At 35.3% G+C, this 24,444-nt stretch overlaps 1 protein-coding gene across 6 annotated transcripts in view; it reads right to left on the bottom strand.

Moving 5' to 3' along the window:
- ANKRD28 (ankyrin repeat domain 28) overlaps nucleotides 1-24,444 on the bottom strand; it is a 129,050-nt gene that overhangs the window by 11,646 nt on the left and 92,960 nt on the right. For 5 of the 6 annotated variants that reach the window (XR_006166191.1, XR_006166192.1, XM_042801697.1 and 2 more), the window contains exons 9-27: nucleotides 22,301-22,379; nucleotides 21,739-21,853; nucleotides 21,227-21,309; nucleotides 18,751-18,814; nucleotides 17,378-17,446; nucleotides 15,696-15,836; nucleotides 11,405-11,516; nucleotides 10,738-10,764; nucleotides 9,711-9,785; nucleotides 8,215-8,416; nucleotides 6,679-6,766; nucleotides 6,116-6,233; nucleotides 5,340-5,559; nucleotides 3,857-3,944; nucleotides 3,677-3,760; nucleotides 3,067-3,212; nucleotides 2,799-2,881; nucleotides 2,573-2,655; nucleotides 213-304 (exon numbers count right to left, since the gene is read on the bottom strand). Coding sequence is in view for 4 of the 6 variants with exons in the window: in XM_042801697.1 (XP_042657631.1) it covers nucleotides 213-304; nucleotides 2,573-2,655; nucleotides 2,799-2,881; nucleotides 3,067-3,212; nucleotides 3,677-3,760; nucleotides 3,857-3,944; nucleotides 5,340-5,559; nucleotides 6,116-6,233; nucleotides 6,679-6,766; nucleotides 8,215-8,416; nucleotides 9,711-9,785; nucleotides 10,738-10,764; nucleotides 11,405-11,516; nucleotides 15,696-15,836; nucleotides 17,378-17,446; nucleotides 18,751-18,814; nucleotides 21,227-21,309; nucleotides 21,739-21,853; nucleotides 22,301-22,379 (1,969 nt within the window). In the remaining 2 variants the exon portion in view is untranslated. The remainder of the gene's footprint in view (nucleotides 1-212; nucleotides 305-2,572; nucleotides 2,656-2,798; nucleotides 2,882-3,066; nucleotides 3,213-3,676; nucleotides 3,761-3,856; nucleotides 3,945-5,339; nucleotides 5,560-6,115; nucleotides 6,234-6,678; nucleotides 6,767-8,214; nucleotides 8,417-9,710; nucleotides 9,786-10,737; nucleotides 10,765-11,404; nucleotides 11,517-15,695; nucleotides 15,837-17,377; nucleotides 17,447-18,750; nucleotides 18,815-21,226; nucleotides 21,310-21,738; nucleotides 21,854-22,300; nucleotides 22,380-24,444) is intronic. The other variant, XM_042801698.1, reaches the window with a different exon arrangement.

The raw sequence follows: 24,444 nt of genomic DNA, 5'->3' as shown, positions 1-24,444 counted from the left end.
TCTATGCTGTCACCCGCTTTGTTCTGAAAGTTTTCATTCTCCTTGCACTTCTGCTGCTTTGCCAAAATGACCCATCACCAACACATTTTTTTTTTCCTGTGGAGAACCTACTGCAAGGCTCGTATGAAATTTTCAAAGGGTTATTGTTTTCAGTAAGCTGAGTTTAAAACCACAGCTCCTTACGGGGAAACAATGTTAAATTTTTTTCTTACCATTTTCATCTACAGCAAGTACACTTGCTCCCTTCCCTAAAAGCTCTTGAACTACAACCGTTAGTCCATTCCGAGCAGCAACATGCAGAGGTCTGTGAAGACAAGCAAACTCATATGTAAACCTCAGAACAAGGTAATAAGTAAGATAGGTAGCTTGCATCTATTTAAATGATTCAAGTATTTATACCTGTATGTTATTTACATAGTATATAAATATTGTAGATATAATAACTAAGATGGGAACACCATCAGATCTCTTTTCTTATTGCAAAGAAACTATACCGAAACAAATGTGCACTTTCTTCTTTTTCTGGCACCACATGGTGACGAAGTAGCTACTAGAAAAGACCTGCTGGCTTATGAACTTTATCATGTTAAAAAGTTAGAAACATCTAGTGCGCTACTGATGATAAATCCTTCACTGAACCACTGTAACAGGTATCGTCATATCTGGGAGTTACTGCTTATCACTGGCAATAATCACTAGAATACTAACAGCAGAAAGGTAGTCGTATTTTATTGCATGTAAATGCTTGTAAGAGATTCAGAAGCATTTCATCAATCTGCCTTTTAGAAACTACTATACTCCACTGTGACTAGAGATAACAAATATTTTACAGTATAATGCATGAAGCAAGAAAAGCAGATTACTTTTCAAAACCTCAAACCATTAACCATAACTCTGTTTTGCAGTGACTTGATCTATCAAGGGAAGTGTAGCTTTACCTCAAATATCCTAATTGTAGCTTTTTCAAATACAACAGTTTCTCAAAATTGGTTCCTACTGGCTTAAATAAAACCCCACCACTGCTCAGCAGGAAACAGAATAATCAGCTTATTTTCCTTCTGATTGACATTGCTCTTCATTCATTTTGAGATTCTTAAAATTGTTTGAATGAACTGTGAACTATATTTTGATTTGGAAACAAGTGTCCTAGAGACCAGAAATGCAAACGATACAAATAGAAGCAGCTGTATCTATGGTGCTTATATTAATGTATTTGAATTCAAGAACGACTGCACACCACAGATGTTGAAAAATGTACTGTAATTAAAATAATTTTAATATAGAGATCAATAATTTTACTGCTTATCTTGTCAAAAACTAAGACATTGTTTAGGCTGTTTAGAAAGTCAGTTTAGTTATTAAAAAACATTTGCCAAACCAGTAATATTTTAAACAACTGTTAAAATCTTGCAATTTATGTAAACATTTCATGGAGGCGTGAATATGTACCTATTTTTCCCCCTGACATCTCTTGATCAGACTGTATGAGCCAAGGCATGTGGGTGGAATTACATGAGCCTGTGGTAGCATACTTTCCCCCTTCTGTTCCCATCTCACTTTTGCTTTTCTTTCAAGACATCCCCGCTTCACACCAGAAAGGAGGCAATCAATTCCTTCCTGCTTTCTGGTGATTTCGTGCTGCCTGAGGTGCACCATGGTGAGCAGCAAAAGCGGAGGAAGAAGCCTGCCTATCTCAACTCCTTAGTTCAAGCAGATCTCTGGGAATAGCTGGAAGAACTGCAGCGGTTTGAACATGACCGATTCCAGAAGGAACGTTAGGCCAGAGAAATACACAAGTTGCTAACATGTTCTGGTGGGTTTTTTTTCCTCAGTGGTCTGTCATACCATTATTAAAGCAGTCTAACAATTCATGTGCATAACTCAGCTACGTATCAGGTGTCAAATATTGCTATAACACAAATACAGTATTTAAAAGGAAAAAAAAAAAGCATAAGAGTAATTTTAATAGTACATCTTGCTATATATTCCCCAGTATGACATACCACTACATTTTTAAGTTTTCCTTCTGATTGCGTGAACAAAATAGGCTTAATAATGCTTTCTGAAGATCTGTCAAGCAGAAAGAATACTGTATTCTCCAAAATATTTAATAGAAAGTAGTCTTCTAGTAGAAATAGGTGCCTTTTGCTAACAGAAAGCATGTCCAAGAATAAAAGCATACTTCAGCTAGGTTTTTCTTATTAGCTAGCTTCGAAGAGGTAGTCTTGGTTTACCTCGAATGAGTTAACTGAAGTGAATTTTAACTGAAAAATTAGATGATTTACAAAACAGAAAAATACTGGTTTACACATAATCTCAATGGCTCGCAGTAATTTCACACAGGATTCTCTGAATCAGCATACTGTAAGATTTATCATCCCTTTCACCCAGCTAAAACTAGAAATTTAAGTATGAGCAAAGCACTGTTCCACTTCAAGTCGGTTCAACTCTTGGTACCTATTACGAATTAAAATCCAATGAATTTGGAAAAAATTCTGAAAAATGTTTCTCTTCGTGAGCAAGATACACACCAAAAACTCATCTGTAAAACACACTCACTGCCGATACATACGTTTGCAAGGCTGCATTGGTGGCATTGATGAGGTTTCTATCCGTAATCTTCTCCAGTATTAACAAGGCACTAGTTTCATGACCCTTAATACAGAACAAACATCTGTCATATAACAAATATTCTTCAAAAATTGCTTTGAATGCCTTTTCAAAGTAACAAGTTGGTATTTACAAACAGTGCTTGATAATACAAAGCTCAGCACTGGTAAGTCCCACTGTGCACACACCTTGCTGCAGGCCAAATGGAGTGCTGTGTTCTTAGAACTGTCTTGCAAAGTCAGATCAGCTTTAGCACTGCTAACCAGCACCTCTGGGGAAATAAAGATCGGTATTAACTAAAAGCATATTCCTTAAAGTCTTAATGGCTTACATTTGTGCAAAATGAAAACATAATTTTGACAAAATATATCCACAAGAACGTTAACTACGAGGCAACTTTATCCATAGTAAGATTAACAAGTCTAAGAGCAAAAATATATAAAGCTTTCTCTTTACCAACTGTATTTGTCTGTCCATTTTCTGCAGCCATCATTAAAGGTGTCTTCCCAGAAGAATCTACAGCATTTACTTGAGCATTGTGACTGAGCAGAAGCTGTAGACACTCAACATGATCTGTAAAAGCTGCTGCATGAAGAGGAGTTCTACAACGGATCAAAAGACAATATGGCCATGTTCAGCCATGCTTTCTACTTTATTCAGAGGGGCATCCTGACCGCCACCCTGCAGATACACAAGACTGGGCAGCCCCTCCCACCGATCCTTTAAAATCAGTATTCCTGGAGTTGTGACCACTGCCTTCAGAAAGTCACCTTCAAGTTTCAAAGAATTCCCTCTATGTAGTTTATGAGAGACATACAGTTTCATTCAGAAAAAATAAAACATGCATAAAATACTCATAAAGTGATACAATTTAAAACATGCTCAAACTTGCCAATGTAATAAAAAGGCAATTCAAGCTTATTGAATCAGAACAGGATTTTTAAATATAAGATTTCTAGCACAGAATAATAATAATAAAAAAAAAAATCAAAGAACAAAAACAGGGAGAAGGGGGAATTAACGTAAGTAGCAGATACAAAAAATGCATTTGCATTTACACTCTTACCTTCCTTTTGAATCTGTTGAATTTACAATACCAGCACCTAGTGTATCAATTAACATTTCTGCAGCACCTTCGTTGTCATTTATCCTATAATGAATTAAACAGGCTGTTATTTACAGAATGATAAATGTTGTGTTAAATAAAGCAATAAAATCTACGAAGAATAATTTTGCACTTCCTTACACAGCACAATGCAACGGACTGAAAGAATTTCCCTCCATTTTCTGGAAAACTTCCTGTTCCAGGAGGAGCTCTACACAACTGTCATGGCCTAAAGCAAATGTAAGAGTTAGGCATTAAAAAAAGGCAATAGGTCTATTTATGGATGACAACAAAAAATATGTATCTAAATTAGATCAAGCAATATTTTATTTGAAAGTTTCAAAGACACATTGGATATATTTGATGGGGCTATGTTTAGGAACTAAGCCATTATTTTAGAATCCTGAAAATCAAACTGACATCTACCACTGTAAACCTAGATGGGATCTCATGCTGTCTGAAGAACATCCAGAATGCTTAATTTAGTTCTTTGCACCTCCATGTTTCAAACTCTTCTGTGTGTTCACCACACAGTCCACATGAAAACATCCCCACCATTTGAGGGTTATTTTTGTTCCACTGTCTTGCTAAGCTGCTAAACCAAGCTGATAATCATAACAAAAGCTTAAAAAGGCACGTTCAACCTATCATACTGTGATTTTCAAATTTCTGTAGCCTGCTGCCGTGCAGGTAACTAACAACTGAGATCTGTTTGATCTTCAATGCATGTATGCAGAGAACTTCAGTCCAACTTTCAGCGGTGTCTGAAGATACGCATTTTCACAAGTCATGTCCGATTTTCATTTTAGAAATCAATCTATAAATCAAGCATATTTCAGTTCTGTTTTATTCAGACACTGCGGTCACTCTGAAAACGGACTAAGAGTTTAATTTTATGAATGTGATAGAGATATGTTATTCTAGTTCATTTCAAATAATCAGTGTATTACCCAGTTGCTTCAGCTGTGAAGACAGCCTAGCTCGTTATTCACTTAAAAATAATTGGTAAAATGAAGCTCTATACCCCTACATCTTGATCTTTCTCTATTGTGTGACTCAGAGGTGAAATAAATGAGAACCTCTACTATGTCAGAAATGAACACACAGAATCAAATCTTTTGCAAAGGAGCTGGATTAATTTCCTACCTTTTAAGGTCTCCCTCACCCCCAAATCCAAGGAAAGTATCAGTGAAGAAAAAACCAAATTCTTATTGAATTACTTTTACACACGTCAGCTTCTTATGCCTATCAGGGTTGATCTGAAAAAGATTTAACCTGAAACCATTCCCCCCAGGACTCCCTGTGAAGGTTATTTTTTGGGGACGTGTGGCACACTTCTCTTCATGGGTACTACACTGAATTTCAACTTCTTGAAAGACTCCTTAAGCCATAAACCTAAGAAGACGGTTTACAGAAAAATGTCGTACAAAAATAAGCACCTTATATTATGTATTAGATGTTAATGTATTCTCTCTCAAGATATCACGTCCATCATATTGTCACACTGACTGATACAGACTGAAAGGGGACGGACTTTAGATGTTGCTTTTATAAGCAGTAATAACATCTATCTCAATACCAACAAATGCATTTAGGCCTGTATTTTAACTTTAATGTATTTTACCATTATAACAGGCCCAGTGCAGTGATGTATAGCCGTGATTGTCTGCTATTGCAGGTACTGCATCCACAGATGTAGCTGACTGCAGGAGAGCTCCTAGAACACCTATATGTCCACAGGCAGCTGACAAGTGTATAGGGGTTCGGCCCCTACAGTCTCGTAATAAGGACTTAGCACCATGTTGAAGCAATGCTTCCACACATTCCTCATGCCCGGTAACTGCCTGTGAGAGAGACAGGAAATAGCAAGTTTATAAATATCCATTTATATAAGCCAAGGTGCGTAACTAAGGCAAGCAAACTGCAGGCAATTTCTTACATTTTTAAGTAATAACAAAGTAAGCAGAGTTGTTATTTTTATTCCTAGAAACGATCATTTTGTTGGAAAAAGAGCAATGTATTATATATTGATGACAGAATAATTTCTTGGAATAACACTGAATGAACTGCTCATCTCTAGCGCTCATGCAATTGTCTTCTCGGCAGAGACTCTAAAAAAAAAAATTGCCATGTGGCATACATCACGCTTCTCTTCCTCCCATTAACACTGTGCTCTGGTACCTCTCCAGTCAACACTTCACAGCAAGATTAAGAGACTCTAGAAGTCCAGAAGAATTCTGAGGGCAAAAGCTAGTCTTTTGAAAGCAACTAAAAAGAAAATTAAAAAATAAGAACGGCAAGGTGAGAATAATGAGAAATTCAGTAACAGTACCTATTAAGTCCGTATTCAAAAGTAATATGTGTAATACTGGAAAGGACAGAAAAGGAATATTCTCTTACCCCTCTATGTAATGCTGTCCTTCCCCACTTATCTTTGGCATCTACATTCGCTCCTTTGTTAAGGAGTGAATAAACGCAGTCGGTGTGGCCATTGAGGACTGACAACATCAGAGGAGTCCTAAGCAGAGAGTGAAATCAAGTGTAATCTACGTGGAAGTTCACAGGCTAGCACTCAGCTGAGATACAACAACCAGTATCCTTCTGGACAATGCTGTTAATACGTACATCCATTATCTCCGCTAGCACTACCTTTACTCCAAGAATGCCGCTCATATTTGCTTTTTAGATTCAAGAAAATAAATTAATATCCCTAATTCAGAAGACCTAATGAAGTTACTAGAATTGTTTTTTCAGCATCTGAGTAATAAGACACATTTTAGTTTCCTCCCAACTGAACAAGATTTTTCACTGTCAACATTGTGTTTATTGCAAAATACACAGTTTCCTTTGTCCTAGTTCAAACACCACCTCCCTTTAAAGTAATGAATTAAAAATCACCAAACTATTTAGTTTTTCCTTTTATGAAACATGTAAAGAACAGAATGTGTATCATTTAAACTCACTGTCCGTTTCCATCTTGAATGTCCACAGCATTCTGTGGTTCTGCATTTCCTATCAATAGCCGCAAACATTCTGAGTGACCATTCGTAGCTGTAGAACATCATAAAAATAGAAGTTTGTCATTAATTTCCTTTGAGTGTACAGCTCAAACAGAACAGTAACCTACTCAGACTCAAGCCCGTTAGATGGCTACAGCTTTACTGTTGTATTATAAGTTAAATTAAAAACAAAAAATATGAACACTATAATATTATTTTAGAAATCAGGTATTCTCAGCTGTATTAGTACTAAAAGTAATTGATTCCAACTGTCAATTGCCAACTGCTATTTGTCTTTGGCATGTAAATGAGGTTGCACACATTAACCATAATTAGAATATATGCTTTTACAACATCCACAAGAAGAAATAATTAAATATAGTAATTAGCATAACTTTTGCTTATCTTAAGGCACAGGTAAACACATACCTAGCCAATCATACACACATTTTGTCACCAAGTGTAACTTGTGCACAGTTACAAAATAATAACTGAAATCACATTTAGAAAGAGGGGAAGGAAATGTAATGTATAGAAGTAATTAAACAAGCAGTTAAAAAAAATAAAAGAAGAATGTAAAGAAACAAAACAAAATGAGAAATCACATTTAAATGCAACTCATGGAAGAGAAATGATTGCTTCTTGAAGGGGAAATTATTTCTGACACAGCTGCTGTATTCAATCCACATAAGAACAGCGTCAATTCATGCCTCTCTAGCTGGCAGAAATGCTAACAGAAGTTAGGGGAAGCTAAATCAAATGCAATAATACAGCTTGTGCTCATGGACAACAAATTAAGCGGTTAGAAGGATGATGTTTTGTACATAATGCTCTTTTTACTGCAACATTTCTGTAACACCATAACTATAAATGTCAATTTAAGTAAGTCTATTTTCAAAGAGAGGGAAAAAAGTAAGAATATAGTATGAATACTAGACTTTGGGAAAGGCAGGTTTATAGAACGTTTTCTAGGAAACACGGCGAGAAAATATTGCAAAGGATTGCTCTTATTCTGAAAACACTCAGGAGTCATTTAAATCCTTGGACAAAAACCAAAGTAGAGTTTTCATGTCTCTTCTCAAACTGACAAAATTCTCCAAGACTCCAGTCATTTTCCGAAGTATTTTCTGCCAAGACAGGCAACACCATTCATGTATCTAAATTTGGGCCCGAAGTTTGGGCTGGGTGAAAGACGAGGAGAGAAAGAGGAACATGTCACCAACGCCTGCCAGCACAGCTCCAGACTAGCTAGCTGAGTGGACAAGGACAAGGCACCCTACCAGGGTGCACAGCACTCCTCGAGCTGGAAGGGATTACTGGGTTAATACCAGTTTCCACCCACAACTGCTGTGTTACATCTTTCTTAGTGTAGCAGATACCTTAAAAGTCATCGCCTATTCCTAAACATCAATTCTTAGAACATTAATGATGGAGACTTCTAAACACAAAGATGATCCACTTCAAAAGGCAAAATCGTAGCGGTTAGTGGCTAGCACATACCTGCAGCATGTATTGGGGTCCTCTTTACAACGTAATCTTTCACCAAGATTGATGCTCCCTGATTAATGAGCACATCTACACATTCCACGTGTCCCTTAAAGGCAGCAAGATCCAGTGGTGTCCTTCCATTATTATTCCTCACATCAAGGTCCAGCAGCGACTGTACCAGCACTTCCAGAGCTTGATGGTGGCCGTGATAGGCCTACAAAAATAAGAAAATTCTTCAGTTTTCCTACTCTTCACATTTTTCCCTTTCTTACCGGGATTATGTAAATGAAACTGTGAAGATAGTATTTTTGTGTCAACAAGTGAAAGAGCTACTGATGCAGCATGTAAGTAGTTAGAATAGTTAGCACTAATTTTAAAAAACCCCACAATTTCAGCAAGAAGGTTGGTGGGTTTTTTTCCATTTTATCCTTTCAGTCAGCAACTGAAACTTCCAGAAAATGGTCTGTCTCCAATTTGTATAGCTGCAGTATTCTGAATACTGCATGTTTCATTCCAGTATGTTACAGTTACATCACTCTCAGATTATTTCAAGTGAGGAACATATGCAAACTTAACTAACTCATTTTAGGTTTTTAATAAAATATTTTAATAAGAAAAAGCCAGTAAGATTGTAGGTAAAAAGAATACAGTACAAATAGCTACAGTTAACATAAAAGTGACTTAGGGGATGAATCAGTTAATCCAGTATATCCATCAGAATGGATATATAAGGATAAAAAAATAGCGTAGAGAATACTCTGTAGGTATGTGTGACGACAAAGTGTCAGTCAGTACTGAAAACAAACATCTACAACTATGGGTTTATAATTTCCATAATAAACTTTAAATGTATACTCATGGAGACACAACCTCTGCCCGCAGACAAAACTGATTTCCAGGAGTAGTCTCTTCTAACTGTTTTCCTTTACAAGTATTAAAGATTACTTTTTACTTTGGACATATGTATAGATGTACTGCATGAGACTTAGGCTATTTTCAGAAAGTACTTTTTTTTTTTTTTTTTTTTTTTTTTTCCCAATTGCTCAAAGTCCACTGAAAAGATGAAAGCTACATATTGAGCTGGTTACTTTGTATTTTGAGTATATTTGCATAGACAGTTTCATCAGGTCCTCTCTACACTACTATGCGCAAATCTGTCTTAAACTATTAAGGACAAGCATTTCTCATACTAAACAATGGTGAGGGTAAACCAATGATGACGATAAAACACAGTCATTGTTACTTATAGAACAAGTCTTCCGTAAGTTTCATTAGTATAAATTATAAATCTTAATTCAAAGATTCCAAATGAAAGCTGTTTCCTGAAGCAAGTTTCAAGTGAAATGCACAAACTGCGCTGTGTAGCTCACTCAGGAATACTAGTATGTATTTTTGTGTTTCATTTATTGTCAGTGACCTATTTTAAAAAAAATCCAGAATGAATAAACCTATGTCAACACCTGTTTGCAACCAGATGATCTATCATCACCAAAGAATGAAATACTTACAGCTAAATGCAGGGGACTTATAGGTGCTCTGTTGTCTGAATCATTCAGCATGTCAGCACCTGATGTTTCCATTAGCTTAGCAAAGACAGAAAGTCAGAGTGAGTGCAAAACCCCTCACTGTTAAAAACATTCAGCAATAATTACTACAGTTTCAGTTATACAGATTGAAAAATAAAAGAAAGAAAAACAAGAAAAATAATACAGGATTACAGTTTCCTCAGGCATTCTATACCTCCTTCAACCTTTTAAAGAGTCTGAATTGCAATGATTGCAACCCCTCCCCATATTAATTTCCCAAGCACAGTTGTTTAATTTTGAATAACAATGCAATAATTAAATCAGAAACCAATCTAAAATTATTATTTTTCCTGAAGCAGCCATATCAAATAATACAGGTTAAATGCATACAAAGAGAAGACAAGGACAGGTGAGAACTGCTGTAGTAGGGAAAAAAAACAAACCAAACCAAACCACCACCAAGCATTTAGATTAGGTAGAAAAGTCAGCAACACTACAATACAAAAAGCCAGAAGGCAGGATCAGTTTCTCAGAACAGAAAAAACATTTCCCAGAGAGAAGAAATGGACCCAAAAAGGGCACAAGCATTATAAAATATGATTAAAATTTCTATGTATTTACATTTCTATTAGTTACTTTAAGATGTGTTCTAAAGTTTTCATTCTGGGTCTTTTTCAAGACCGTATTTAATTTAGTACACTAGTGGAATTAAACCGTTCAAAGTGTTTGAAGACCACCAAATACATTCAGATTGCTAATATTTCATTATCACACTTGTATAATAAGGTCGTACAAATCTTTAAGTAATAATAGACAAAAGGCTTAAAACATAATTTTCTATTTTAAAATTCTGAATTGCAATTAAATCTGAATTGTAATTGAAATCAAATAATATACCTATGCATTGAAGAAATGGTTGAATAAGTCTAAAAATAAGCAGTGTTTTTAAAACTATATGTTCCCTTTTGCTTTACAGTAGTACTTTAACAGTGAGAAATAATGCACTTACAACATCTAGAGGCGTTTCGCTTGCAATCTGCAATTAAAAACATTCAGAATTCATGTTTGAATATATTTGAATATAAAAGTACAATTTGTATAAAAATACTAGGTTGTATAACAAGAGAAGATGAAAATTAGCATATCAAATAACATACACATACTTGCAAATGAATTAATAAAAAACTGAGTCTTTATTATCTAAAATTCTATTATGTGGCCATTGGTCGTAACTACGTGAACTATTTTTAAAGGCACCCTTACTTTACAGGTTTTCACTACTTTTTAATTTGCTCCTTCAGATGACATTTGTGAAATTTCTTAACACACTTCTCAGTGCAATAACCTGTGGTTATTTTATTTCAGCCACCAGGAAAAAATTTAGCAGTGTATTTTAAGTTAAGAAACAAAACAAAACTAATATCCCACATCCTCAACCAGTTACCTCTTAATCTCAGAACATATTATTTTTCTGAGCCAGTATCTAGCATCTTAACCCCCCACCTTGCCTCATTTTAAGAGTACTAAGTGCTTAAATATTTATCCTCACAGGGACTGACAGCCACTATTGGCCTGGCTTTACTGCTGAAGAACTATGGTGGGGGAATCTCCTGGCCTCTGCACCCTGCTCTGTAAGAGCAGCTCTTAAAGCATTCATCTAGGATACATTTTCTTACCAATTCAAGACACAAGCGATGACCGTAAGCAGCTGAATAATGAACTGCATTGTATCCTTGTTTGTCTCGGATCCCCGGGTTGGCATCGTTTCTTAGCAAGTATTCCAGGCACCTATTTGAAGTGACATATGCAACCGTATATCTAAGTGTTGTACTTGACCTTTATACTAAGTGATGAATTGTTTCAATTCAATTGGGAAATAGAATACAGCACAGAGGAACACTGATTTAATGTACAATAGGAGCTAGGACTAGACAACACCTATCTCATTACACCGAGGGTTAACGTCAATCACAAAGCTTCCAAAATTTGGAGGAATCTTTCTCTGCAGACATCCTGCATCCTCTGAATTATCTGACTTGGTTAAAACTAGTATTTCATGGCTATGTTCCTCCTAGTTAATGCAACCGTGGTTACCTTTGTTAATACAAATGATTAGTATTTTTGTATACTTTTCTGTGGCAGTACGTTCTTCTGTACTTAACACAGGAGAACCAATAGCTGAGTTCTTCGTGGTATGTATCCAAGAGTCACATACACATACACTTCTACTACCAGACACTAACTTGCTGATTTATTTAGACAGAGAACACACTTAGTTGTTGGCATACTTATATCCTGCCATTCCTTTAATTATACAGACTTATAAGGCAGAATATGACCAGCACGATTTCAATCTCAGTTACTCAGCCAGGAGGATGGAAAATAGGGTAGTAAATTCAGCTCCCTCTACCTATTTTTCTCTTTTTAAGAGACTCCATGCACGCACCCTAAACTATTCCAAACAATAACCCTACTTATTAATATTTTTTTTTTGTCAATAATGTCAGCTCCATTTTGCAAAGTCACCATCATGACCCTGAACTTGCTGGTGAAGCCACTAGTCTTTCTGAAGTCTACAACAGGCCACTATCTCTTCTTCTCTCTGGGATTACGAAATACTTCTTTATCAGTTAAATAAAATGCACGTGAAGCTAAAAAAATGTATTATCTTATCAAATCCAGCTTGGAATCTTTCTTCCTAAGCACAGTTTATCCAAAGGTCTCACAGATTACCATCATCAGTAGTAACAAACAGGCCAGTTGGATACACTGACAATATAAGGGTTTTATCTCACAAAAAATTTATCTCACAAAAAATTGTTCAGTAGAAAGTTAAAGGAAACTTCGTAGTTATGTGATATGGCTACGCTGCTATGTCATGTGAAAAACTTGCAGTAGGATATGGCAGGTTTAGATCTGAGAGACACAAGAATCATAACATGACCTCTGGTCAATGCCATTAAGCGTAGAAACTCAGTCATTCAAAACCCTGGAGAACATTCAAACCTTGGAGAAATACAGGCAGAAATCCTACAAAAGCAGCCATCTCCTGAGGGAAGACAGCACGACCCTGCAACACCAGAACTCTCTCAAAGTTCTTTCAAGGAAGGGCCCGGGGTCAGCAGCTGGAAAAGTGCAAGTTCATCATCTGAATGAGATCCAGTACCAGCTGTGATGAAGTGGAAACACATTTCAACACGAATAAGACAGCTGTACTGGGTCAAGGGCCCAACAGCCTCATGTGCAACATCAATTTGCTGAAGTGAAGACCTGACATTCGCTTTTCCAGACAAAGGTTGAAAGTTTAAAACCAGGTGAGTGAAGATGAAAGCGGCAAAAAGCTACAGGAAAAACAATGAACAAGGAAGTGTCTAATTACAAAGTACTCTGTCTCATTACAAAGTTGAGAAGAACAGGAGTGATGTCGAGGTGCACTCTCATAATTTTTTGCCCACATCAAGGAGCAAAGGGCTTGGATAGGCAGTGAAAAAAGTAAAAATTCTCCAGTTTTAAAGAATACCATACGTAACACAAGATCTAAGTAACTACAACAAGTTCCATGTATCAATAAAAGCTACCAGTAAAGCATATCTATGTTTTTAACCAACTAATTTGAATTTTATTTGCCCATTAAACCAATGCCTGGATTTCATTCATGGCAACCATACTTGTATGTTTTTATTTGAATTGAAACAGGACAAGATTTCCAAGAATCCAAACAAAGTCAGTTTGTTCCTTTGAGTAAGAATTACTGTCCCTACATTTTATTTGTCCAATTGTTTTTCTTTGTTAATTTTACTAAATTATTTCGTATTAACATTCATGACTCATTAAACATCACTGGCCTTGCCTATCTAAATTTCTGTACTTGGGTACTTTCCGTATTTGTGTGCTCACAAAAAACACAATACACTAAATACTCCAACAGAAGCAAAGTCAACTAAAAATATAGTACCCATTCTTTCCAATGCAAAACAGATAATTATTTTTGCTGTTTCTTTTCATCCAGGAAAGAGATCATCTTTGCATCTTCTGCATAATTAACTGTCCTCAACAGGCCTCTTTAAAAGGAGGTCAATCAAACTTTCTGAAACCTCAGATAAGTTAAATCTATTTCGCATTTATTTGTTGGTGTACTGTCTATTAAACAATTCTAAGATAGGATGAGCATGTATTTTGCTCCCCTTGGACGTTGCTTAGTTTATCTCATTCTGTGATCATGTTTCTCTCTCTAGTCTTCTCAAAATGAGGCTTACTGGTGTTTGCTCCTGATCAGAAGCGTTTACTAAAGACACAGATGAAAGACTTCCAAACAGGAACAAACAAGAAAATAATTTTCAACAAAAACATCCTTGTCCCTAAAATCTGTCTTTAAAGATGTCTGAACAAAGACTGTGAAAATGCATGTAAGTATCTCTGGAGTTTCTATACAGATCATTTCCTGACATTTTTTTTCCCAGGCTTTGTATTCCAACTCAGTAATAAATTTTAGCTTCATTCTTATGTTGAATATGAGCTGAGCAGTACTGGCTTTCCAGCTGCTACTAATCATCTTGCTGCATCAATACAGAAAGCTTCTCCTCAGGCCATTCTGCTTTGCAGCCCGTCTTCCAGAAAGCCAACTGTTAATCAGAAGGGCAGTATCACATGGGTTACAGCGACAATTCTTTGAGTTATCTCCCAAAACTCTGCCGTATTGCTATCATCATTCTTGCTCGTGCCTTTTATAAGACAGATGGCAAAACGATGTCATCTGAAAAACCATTATAGTTTGGAGGTTTTCAGAGCAACCATGAAGCTAAAATTAATCCTAGCTCAACTTGTAAGAGGACAATTAAAGTAAAATTATCTCAGCAAACTCCATCAGCGATTGAAAGTATATTTAAAAAGCAGGAGCAAATTTCATTCTGAAATTTGTCCTTTCATAAAAAAGGCATGTACTTTAAATATTAGTTAAATGACCATGAAGGTAAGATGTTATAACTGTAAGTTATAAGACACCTTGTTCCTATTACTACCTCACATTTTAAAAGGTGCTGTATTAAAACAAGATGATATGGCACTAAGCAGCCCTCTTTTCTAGAGAAGGTGTCACTGTATGCATCTGCAATGCAATGCAATGCTGCACAACAGCTCGTTTCCACCTGTGGGTGTGAGCGTGTGCACATGCAAGTGGTATCTTCTCGAGTCTCCTCAATATACAGTGTCTGGAGCTTAAGTAACTTCATCAATTTAGTGCTATCTATATAACCTTTGCACGGAAGCATTTAAGTCACAAAACACTATGTTAAATATAACCATCAGTTACAAAATAAACACACACAAGGGACATCTGTGGCTTTATGAAAGTTTCTGGAGGAATTTCATTAATAAAAGCACAACTACTTCACAAAAATCTACGCTAACAAGAGATGGAGTTGTAATGCCAAGCGTGAATAGTTTAATCAAACACCAAATGAATAAAGCATCTTATATTGAAATGTCAAGTTCATTTTTACCCTGATACATGCCTACTGTAACTCACAAACTAGTTTTACAGCCTATTTCTGACTAACTACAGATTTTTGGGCAACATTAAGAACCCCCCATAAACAGACCATCATTTATCAGGATTTGATTTTAGAGTGACTCTACTGCTCACAACTGACGTAATAACCCCTACGAATGATATTTACTCGACCACTACACAGCAGGTGGGATTAAAAACTATTCCCAAAGAATCCCTGAATTAGGACATCTGCATTGTGTGACATAACCAAAAATTTACAATACATTTTACTGTTGCTCATTTTTCTCAGAAATATTTGTTACATAAAATATTTTACATACAATGAACAATCCACTGTCAAGTTTAATCTTTAAAAATATAGAAAATGCATTTGGCAAAACTGAAGGCAGAACATACATTAAATTCACAGCTCAGATGTTTCTAAGGAGAAAGGCTTTAGTACAAAGCATGCCACTTACTTTCCATCTGTGTCTGATGCAGCTGCATAGTGCAGAGGTGTACAACCCCTCTCATCGAGGTCATTCACACTAGCTCCAGATCCCACAAGGGCAAACAGGCACTGATAATTACAATTGGCAGCAGCATAATGGAGTGGAGTTCTTTAGTACACATTTAAATAAAAAGTACAATGGTAAATAACAGCAAAATAATATTATATAGACAGAAAAAACAAAATAAAATGAAACTTAAATCCTCCTTACATTTTTTTAACAAGTATTAGTGGTGAAGAATGCATCATTACAATAATAAAAAATGGGGCTATTTTCTAGGGGCCATTTAATAATGCAGAAGAGTATCTAAGGGATCTATTGGCCAGCCAAAATATGGACAAACTTTGTATTAAGGAAAGCTTTATATGAATTTTCTTGATCAAGTTTACATTAAAAATATTATTTTTAGCTACGTCATTTCAAGAACAAGGAAAAATATGGATAAATCTAAGAACTGCATGGCAATTAAACAAGGTAAAAACAAATAGCAAGTAGATGTTTTTGACAAACAGATCAGATTTTGCCTAAGAGAGATAAGCATTATTTCTTTATTTTTTAACTATAGTAACATAGCAGAGGTATTGTTAAAGAAAACTTTAAAAAATATACCTTGTCTTCTTGTAACAAAACTGTGAAATATTAGTACTGATATATAATTTCAGAGGAAACTTATTCCATCTTCAAATACATAAACAATTCTCTAAATAAAGCAGTTCAGATAAAATTTCAAAAGCACCAAGATGACTCAGAATTCCATTTTCTATTTTTAAAAGAGATTTCTACTATAAATATCTCAATTTTGAGAAGACAGTCAGGCACTTTAAAGTGTCCTACCTCTTCCTCTCCCTAAAATTACTTTTTCCCCATTTCTGTCCATTTTTAACGATTTTAATCTTTTCCCCTCTCCTGAAATAATTGCTCTATATAACATGTATGTAAAACCAAAAACCAAACCAAACTGACAAAAAGACAAAAGTTGTGACAGACAGTTGTTCCTTTTTCAGGAAAGAATGGAAGTAGAATTTAAAGCAAAATACAACTTTGGATCTATAACATTCTCCTCAAGACCTACTCTTGCCATTCACATCCTGGAAAATCATATTATAAATCATAAATATGAGATTTTACACAAGTACTCATCATGCCATCTAAACTTAAATAATCCTATACTATAAATGTATGTCATTCTAAAAGAGTTCAGAGCACAAACAAGGAAACAGAAAGGGATAGATACAATGAAAGGAAAAAGGTGAAGCAGTGGTAATAAAATAATGGATTTTTTAATTAAAAGCCTTAGAAATAGCAACAGATCTATAGGTTTGACTTCTACATTATTTCAGAATCACCACCAAATGTCCTTGGATGACAGCAAGCTAAACTCATTAGATCCGTATTATAAGCAAAAACGGTTAATAAAAATTACAGCTGAATATAGAACTCAGTCTTTAAAAACAAGACTAAACAAAACACAATAAACAAAATATGTTGGTAACTTTTGATAACATATGCTGAAGCAAAGTTTATTAGCAACATCATATCTTAAAAAAAAACATTGAAACTGGAAGACACAGACTTGCGCACACAGCAATATACCACTTCTGTAATACTTCCAACAGTCCTTTACAATACACAAATCTAGAATGTCTTACCTCCCAAATCTGTCCTTTTTATTGAAGTCTGCACCAGTATTTAGCAGAAGATTTAGGCACTCCAAATTCCTATTAAATTAATGCAATATCACTTGTGATTGCAAATTTTATTTCCTCAGAGTTAGTCTCTGCAAATATCAGAGCTGCTACACATATACATTTCAAACATTATTTCTGATGAAAGTGAACTATCACATGAAAATTCTGATAAGTATATTTTTGCATGTAAAATAGATTTCATAGTTGCAGGACCAAATTAGGAAAGACTATAAATTACTTCAAGTCCATATATAGAAATTTTATTTATGTCAAACGACATGCATAAAGCACAGAAACATTAACCAAATTCAATAGAAATTTCAATTCTTTAAAGCAGAAAAACAATAACACCTGCACTTCACATGCTTTTTGCTACCAGGATTCCAGCACAGAGGCAAGTTTTCACTGTATATTTAAGGCCAAATATAAGTTGCAACATAAATATTTTACTTTTTAGTGTAATTCATTTTCAATACAGTATGATCATCATAATATATGTACAATACTGCTTATTGTTTAAACACTCTTAGTAACTTTCCTAAGCTGAAGATGAATGAGGGAATGTGCCACAAATTATGTGCTTTTATATGAAAAGATAGCATTTTAACCTTAATCATTTGCAACAAGGATGCATCTATTAAGTATCTTTTGACTTAAAATGATTACTTAACGGTGTTACTTAAACAACATTGAAACAGAAAAATGAAAATATCAATATCATGGAGTTCTTGTGTCCCACAAAGTGTATCATGAAATTTATTACCCAATTCTTCCAGGCAATTTTGAGTAGCTGCTATAGAAAACCTACAATACAATAACAATAATCAATATGGATCACAACTCAAGTGATGAGCAAGTAGTTCTGATTGCTTCATCCACCTAAACTCTGAAATTTAATTATGGCTTTTAATTTAGATAGTTCTTTTATTCATGGATTTGGTAAAAACATATTTCCCAAAGTTGCTGTTCTCCACCTCATGTCCTACAGTGATCTTATCTGAGCATGCCATCTCTGAATGTTGTAAATCCTAAAAATTGTATCATCATCCATGGGAATTTGAAATAAATCTCAGTTCATCCCCAAGCATAAGCCTAAGGTAAGGCTGATGATACCTGGACACTGTACTCCAATAATTACTTATTGAGCTGAATATTTAATTTATTTTTTTTGTTTGTAGATAGAGTCCATCTTGAAATTATTTTCATCTTTACATAAATTCCAAGGGGAGAGGACAGGAAAAGCACAGAGAGGAAATAATAAAAAGAAGAACATAAATGATCAGCAATTGAAAACAGAACACTAAATATGAAAGCATGAATGCTTTTTTACATACCCTCCAGCTGCAGCTGCATGAAGACAAGTCCTGCCAAAGTCATCTGGTGTGTCAATGTCAAAACCTGCAAACCAAGCCTTTTGTAAAATCATTATGTAACACCACCTTTCACAAAACTGCTCTCCTTTATCCTTAAGAGAGATCCTTGCTAAGCAGACTTAACAGCTACTTGCAAAAAAGCACTTAAGCACTGAAAATTTACTTAATTTGAAACATATTCTGGCTATTTGTAATATTTTGAAAAACAGGTGTTCAAATAAAATTGAAAGGGGTAAAGACAATTAGCTGCACTGAGGCAAGAGGCTATATTCTTTCCTATACTATTTGCCTTCTAATATTTCTGTGTAATTTTGTATTGAATGTAAAATACACAAAGGTTATAGGAAAATTTAAGAATATGCTAGGATTTGTCAGGGTTATGCAGAGATATTTTTTTTTTTTAATATAGAGGTGGATGTCAGCATTACCAAATTCAGGAACTACCTAAATTTCATCACTGAGTTGAGCTCTTTAGTCCCACAGAAAGAACGTTGTTAAGCTGGAGAGAAGGCTGTAAATAGCAATTACTTACAGAGAAGCCCTTCAGAGAACACTGTGGTTTTCTCTACCCAAAACGTGTGACTATGGAACTTCAAATGTGAGATCACAAACTTTAACTGTGCAATTCCATATCTAACCATATACTGTGACATGAAGATTACTATTTACATCAGGTTTCAAAGCTCAATTTTTGGTTTAAGAAAACTGCTATATTCTCTTAAGAGTCTTGTGCTTGTGTAAAAAAACTTAGTAATTAAATTTCCAGTTTTGGTACTTTTGCCTGGGAATGTTTTTTTTTTTTTCTTTTCTTTTCTTTTTTAAGAATTGTTCAACGATAAATAGTGAACAATGCAGGATGTGTTATTCAAGAGTACTACTGTTCAAGACTTTTGCTACTCCATATCCCTCAAAACACAGATTTTTGTATGTGCCACTATGTTCTCTTCCTATCTAAATAGGCAGTAATATACAGCAAACAAGATAAGTTTATTGATCTGATGTGAAAAGTAGTCTTTGAAACCTTTCCACATCCCTACCCTAGGTTGCTTGTCTAACACCACTAACTACTTAAATGTCATTCAGTTCTGGGACAAGGCAGATTGATTTTTTTTTTTTTTTTTAAGGTCTGCACATGAAATATTAATGAATTTCAAAATCAGAGATTCTTAATTTACATAAATGACTCTTCCTCCCCAAACCAAAAGGACACACAGTCTGCAGATCCTGTTCCCTACACCAAGAGCATGTATTAATACATCTAATAAGCTGTTAGCAGTATCTAGTCTTTTAATTCTGAAGGCTGAACACACTCTTCAAGTTCTTATTTGCTCCGGGTTGGTTGTACATCCAAGTTTGCTTATAACTCATGTAAAAGTCACAGAAACCACTTGCAAGTCTTCTGCAGGGATTCCTTTGCCATACTGAATCTCCAGGAAGGGCACAGCCAGCACAGCACCATGTGCAGAAAGGAGAAAGAGCCAGAGTATTCCTGATTTTGAACACATCCAATTTAAATACAGTCAACTATAGGACAGTTCTTTTCTGGAGAGAATCCTTGCAAGTTTGTTCATGACAGGACAGTGAAATAAAAAGCCTTACCGATGGTAGTTTTAGTTATAATACTTTAGTTCTTCTCCCAGGCTTCCCTAGCAGATAATATAAAGCTGGAGAAGCAACTTCTTAGTCTTCCCTTTTCCCAACCCTCTGCCTCCCACTTTTGTTTTTTTCAAAAATCATGGAAGTGCCTTCAGATTAACGTAGAACCATTTGGTTTCTTCTTCTGTTCCTGAAGCTTCCACAATCCTTCAGACAAATCTACTTTCTCAGAATTGCCATGGTTCAAAGAGCTCAGAATTCACACCAGAGCAGACTCTTGGGACAACAGGGGAAGTAACAACCTTACAACTCTCCCCAGTTTCAAGAGGAGTCAAACAAAGAAAGCCAAGTGCAGTTTGGGATGCTTTTAAATTGCAGTGAATCACCAGTGCAACGGTTTCTTAATGTAGCAGTCCACAGCCTTCAGAGCTATTAGGTGCTCGGTACAGGAATAGATAGGAACAGACAGATCGGTATTAATCATGGCAGGGAAAGGGAGAATGGTCCAGGAAGCCATTTAGGAGAACATTAGTCTTTTCCCTTGAAGTTGCATTATGGCTGAGCCAGTCATCCCACCTCTATGGCCAACTTAATCACACAAACACAACATTTAAAAAGTTACAGACTCCTTATCATTTTTTTTTTTTTAATTACTTCTGTGAAAGTTTGCATTCACTTAATCTATGGACTGTCCATTAAAAATAACAAGCACTGGCCCCAGGCTACTAGGAAACTATAAAGATTTTTATGCATTACTAAATTAAGCCTTAATTAAAAGCTGTTCTGTGGAATAAAAAACAAAGTACAAAGCAGCCATAAGAATTTTTAAAGAGTATCCTACCTGATGAGAGGAGCTTTCTGCAGCAGTCTGAAAATCCACTTAATGCTGCCAAATGGAGAGGAAACATCCCATGTATACCCCGCCTAAGATACACCATAATCAGGTATTACAGTTTCATTACAGTTAAAATAAAACAAACATGATTGTGTGCCAAAGTGCACATGCATGGTGGGTTCAGCAAACCACGTAATTAGAACAGTGAGCCTTGGGAAAACTTCCCGTATTAAATGCTTTCTTACAAGCTAGCAGGATGCATTAAGTCAGTGCAACAGCTTATTAAAACTTTCAGAGCTCTTACTTCAAATAGATTAGAAGAAAACCTATTTCTCTTTCTTTTTGTACAAAAGGCAATGTATTGAGTAGCTACTTAAAAGTACAGTATAGGATAATACACAAAGTATTCCCCCTCTCAAGTTAAATATAGTATTTTAAAAATTATGCTAGTCTTGTTATTCTAATAAACATATTTCTAAATTCTTTCAGCTTGCATTCATGTCAGTAAAGTTACCTACTTTGCAGTGTCAGCACCACTCGTAATCAGAGTGTTGATTAATAGCTCATGACCGTATCTAGCTGCTATGTGCAAAGGAGTATTTCCATTCTTATCTTCACAATCTATTTCAGCTCCTATAATAAAAAGCATTTACTAAGTAAGGATATATGTAGGCATACAGATTCTTTTGTTAGAAAAACAGCACTGATGATAATTTCAGCAACATTAACAATTAGTTGTCCATGTATGACTACTTTGGATTTAAAATCTATACAACTTTTAGTGGTATTTAGTATTAATAAGCAAAACAAAGAGAAGCCCTTTATTATATAACTGTATGGGACAAGCTTTCTGCAACCTGGGTTATAGAAGAGAAAATATATTTTCCTGCATTCAGAAAAATAAACAGATCTTCAATGCAACTTATCAAACTTTAGAAGCAGATTTGCTTCACCATTAGTTGAACTACTACAGGATACATTAGATATGAAAAAAATTCAACACACTTATTAATACAAGAGGAGGAAAATATTCATAATACTGGAAAGCTGGTGACAAAACTACTCCCTCCCCCTTTTTACCATTCTGAATGATGGTTTGAGATCTTGAAAATCTACCATGGATTGCTGTCATGTGCAAGGGTGTTTTCCCATCTTTACTCTGGAAAAGAAGAAAAATAACCCAGTGTTTACTTGCAGCCTGTAACAGTAATCCACCAGAACTGACAAAAAAAAAGGACATTCTTTTACTTTCCTCTCTTCATTCTACTCCCTCCTTTAGATTGTTTCTATGCACTTCTGCAAGACGGATGCTGGCAGTGACAATTCAGCCTGACATGGCAAGCTTTTCAAAAGAGCTGCTCTCAACCACTCTTCCAGCTGTGAGTGACAACTCAGTGATGCCCACTCACTCACAGTTATGCCTTTAGAATAATCACTCTCAAGAGGATGATGACAGCACACAACTTTAGCAACAAGCCTTTGTCCAACTCTTCCCCCTCCCAAGTCTAAGACAAAACAATGCTGCTTTAAATTAAGTTTGTTTCTTGAAAGAAAATAGCTGTATTTACTATAGAGGTTTACACATTATGTTGGAAGACAATGCATTAAAAAGCTCATGTGTTTCACGGAAGTTTCTGTAAAGTTATATTGGTAAGCGACTTATTGTAAAACATGAGCAATCTTAGGGTAGAACTTATTCAATCATAATTTGTACTATACACTTGATACACATACCAAGTACGCACTTAGTCATTCAGCCAGTAAAGATGTCTTTCAAGGCCAACAGTAATGCATAAGAGAATTTCAGTTTTTAACAGCACAATGTCAATGCACTTAACAAAACCATTTTTTAATGTTATTACTTAGGATTATTTTTTTACCCTATACTTTATTATAGGTAATGGAAAAGCTTTACAGCAGAAAAAAGTTCCTACAAACGCACACAAAAAATTGCAAACATGACACTCACAGAAAAAAAAAAAAAAGCACTCTTGGATGCACACACATACCACAACTTTGAATTTAAAACATTGGCTTTGAAGAGTATGAAATGTTCACAAAATACTAAGTTAAAAAAGACAAAGATGGTAGGGGGAACAGAGGATATGAACATACGAACTGATATATCATGAATGGCTGTCATGTGCAAAAGTATCTTCCCATCTTCACTCTCCCTTTGGAACAAAATGGCAAAGCCTCTATGGATGTGTTACTGAAAGCCTTCTGGAGACCCTTTAGTTACAGTTGGATGTAGAATTTTTAGTTATGTCACCAAACAGAGCAGCATACACCACCTAGAACAATGCAATTATGGGAAACTTTTTCTTCTCAGACCTAGATTGAAAGAAATAAACCACTTGATGATGACAGCCAAGTTACCTCCAAATGTTTCAGCTAGTAGATTTTGTTGACTGTAAACAATGCAAAAGACACATCCACATATTCATAGCAGATGCAAAGAAACACAGAAAATGGGGTTGAAATCCACTTGAATTGAACAATCAATTTTACTTCTTAAGAAAAGACCAAATAAACACATCGTAAGTGATGACTTCCCCAAGCAATCTCTATGCTCTGATTTTCTTACAAAGAGAACTTTCTTCTAATGTCTACCTTTCATCCTTCTCCCTGTGGTTTAGTTCTACTTTCTTTATCCAATCATTAATACTCTCCGTGTCCAACTGTTTTCTTCTTTTAAAACAACCATTGCACATTCGGTGTCTCTCTCAGTTGTCTCCTCCTTTAAGATGAACAACTAATTTAAAGAAAAAACTATCATATAAAATAAGCTTAGTTGGAGTGAATGACCAAAAGCTGCTTTGGTAACTAACATTCTAAACTTTAAAAGGGGAAATTTTGAGAAAGGGAGGAAATAAATTAGTGAAATAACTGACAGAATAATAATTAAGGGTTCAGATAAAGAAGCCTGCAACCTCACTGGCTCGGATATGCTAAATCTGTATGTCAAAGGAAGGCTAATGAAGAATAAGAAGATGGAGCAGAAAAAAATAGATCCAAGTCACACTGAGCACATTAATAAAGTATCTTACAAGGACATAAGAATAACTTAAGGTGACAGTATTAGAATCTAAGGAGCATGGTGGTCAAGCGAGCCCTATCACAAGACAACTTGACTATGATCTTGCAAAGGACAGCAAAATAAGCTACAAAATAATTTTCTAGTTGTAAATGAAAAACCACAGTACAATCAGAAATGGATTTTT

Source organism: Tyto alba, unplaced genomic scaffold (genome assembly GCF_018691265.1).
Source record: "Tyto alba isolate M040663 unplaced genomic scaffold, T.alba_DEE_v4.0 Super-Scaffold_38, whole genome shotgun sequence".
Lineage (NCBI taxonomy): Eukaryota > Metazoa > Chordata > Aves > Strigiformes > Tytonidae > Tyto > Tyto alba.
Note: the sequence above shows the minus strand (reverse complement) of the source record. Positions and strands in the feature narration are given on the sequence as shown.